Source organism: Nannochloropsis gaditana (assembly GCF_000240725.1).
Source record: "Nannochloropsis gaditana CCMP526 unplaced genomic scaffold scaffold087, whole genome shotgun sequence".
NCBI lineage: Eukaryota > Eustigmatophyceae > Eustigmatales > Monodopsidaceae > Microchloropsis > Microchloropsis gaditana.
Window position 1 is genome coordinate 54214 of NW_005803866.1, and position 1850 is coordinate 56063.

The window sequence follows — 1850 nt, forward strand, 5'->3', positions numbered from 1 at the left end:
TGCGAAGCTGAATAGAAGTTGTGCCGGCGATAAATGGAATGGAATGAAAGCTGCAGGCACCAACGGCTCCCTGCTTCTGTCTTATTCCGCCCTCCCCATTAGACTGGAAGACCCCTCCCCCCTGACGTGGACCTCCCTGACGAGGGAGAGAAAGCGGGTCTTTTATTCAAAAACGGAGACGAGGGATTGGTGCCTGCAGCAGGCCTTGGAGGAGGGGCGCGCGAACGGTCATTTTTTTTTCCGGAAGGTGGGGAGGCTGGGGATGTCGGAGGGAGAGTCGGATATAAAGCGGAAGCAGGATGAGGAAGGTGGCGAAAAGGACGAGGTGGTGCGACTGTGCGAGCTTCTGTACGGGGTCTGGGACAAGGGACGCGGGGAGAAAGGCAACGGAGAAGGGGAGGAGAGAGGCAGGGAGGTAAGGAGGACAGAAAAGAGACGGCGCTACCATTTGCGGCTGCCAACAAAACTATGCGTGGGGGAGACATGTGGGAGAAGCAGAGGGAATGAGAGCAGGGAATGGAAGGGGGAAAAGGAAGAAGTGGACGAGATGGAGGTCCGTGCGAAGCGGCTGGAGGCATTTTCAAAGGGAAGGCGCTGAGGTGAAATACGGGAAAAAGAAAGACTCGAAGGGATTCTTTCAGGCGAATCTAGCATACGTTGGAACGGAGAGAGTGATGACGCAGCTGGCGTGAAGACGATGAGGTCCCATGGTCGAAACGGAAAGACACAGAAATGACATATCGTACACAAACCTCATAAAATCGTCGTCATCTTGCCTTGATTTTCTTTATTTCTTAAAGACTATTCAATACCATTTCGCCAAAAGTATTGGAGTCTTTTCCACTCTCCTCAATACGCGTTTCCTTTCCTCCCCTCCCCCCTCATGAGCAATCACTGCCTGTAGACTGCCAATGTCTTCCCAACCAATTTCCCTTACATCCTCTCCCCACCACATCCCTAGCTCGCTCTTTCTCCTGCTCTCTTGTCCACGAGGGATTTCACCGAAGCGTCCCTCGCGTGGCGAGGCTAAAGACGGGCTGGAAAATGAAGGCGGACAGAGGGAAGGGACGGCTGGGCCGGGGGTACGCGGGAGAAAGGGGAAGTGTTCGATGGGCTCATGGTCCGCGCTTTCCTCTCCCCCTCTCGAGTCTTGTTGCACATGGTACCCGCTTGTTTCCTCTCCTCCCCCACCCCGACTGTTTCCCGCCATTCCTGCTCCCTCTTCTTTCTTCCTTTCTACCCGTTTTTCGGTCTCCTCATCGACTGCTTGTTCTGCCGCCTGGACCCCTTTCTTCCCTCCTCCCCTGCTCTCATCTGTGCCACCTCCTTCCCTTGCTCCTCCTTTTCCTTTTGTCCTTCCTCCGCATTCCTAATTCCCTCCTTCTCTTTAGCGAGGGAACGCGCCTCCCGCTCTGCCACTTCGTTGAACTCCCGGGCTTCTTCCCAGGGAAGACTTGCGGGAGAGCAGGCAGATGGTCCGTAGGGAGGGGACGAGGGAGGAGGAAATGATGGAGAGGGAGAGACGAGGAGGAGGGAGGGAAGCACGTCACCTGGTGGGAGGGGGAATCGGGAGTGGAGGGGGAAAAGGGTGTCAGAAGGAAGGGAGAGAAGAAGGACAGGCGACGGCGTGTGCAAAGGAGCGAGGAATGTGCTGAAGCCGTTGGCGAAATCGTCTGCGGCCGGAGCTCTTCAATCGTCCTCATAATGCTTCCTCCCTTCCTCCCTCCCATGCTGCTGTCAACGCTTACCTCGCAGCCCACTGCCGTCCGCCCTGCCCTCTCCCCCGCTCTCTTCGTAGACGTCTTCCTCTGATGGCAACTCACGCAGAATGTCCCACCTGTAGAAGGGGG

The 1850-nt window shown here is 56.2% G+C and overlaps 1 protein-coding gene across 1 annotated transcript in view; it reads right to left on the reverse strand.

Annotated features, from left to right (window-relative positions):
- Positions 1-1266: 1266 nt before the first annotated feature.
- The window catches only part of NGA_0556500 (uncharacterized protein), a gene marked incomplete at both ends in the record, with an annotated part of 754 nt that continues 170 nt past the window's right edge, over positions 1267-1850 (reverse strand). Inside the window, 2 exons of the mRNA XM_005855849.1 lie at positions 1267-1673; positions 1749-1818. Of these exons, the coding sequence (XP_005855911.1) occupies positions 1267-1673; positions 1749-1818 (477 nt within the window). The remainder of the gene's footprint in view (positions 1674-1748; positions 1819-1850) is intronic.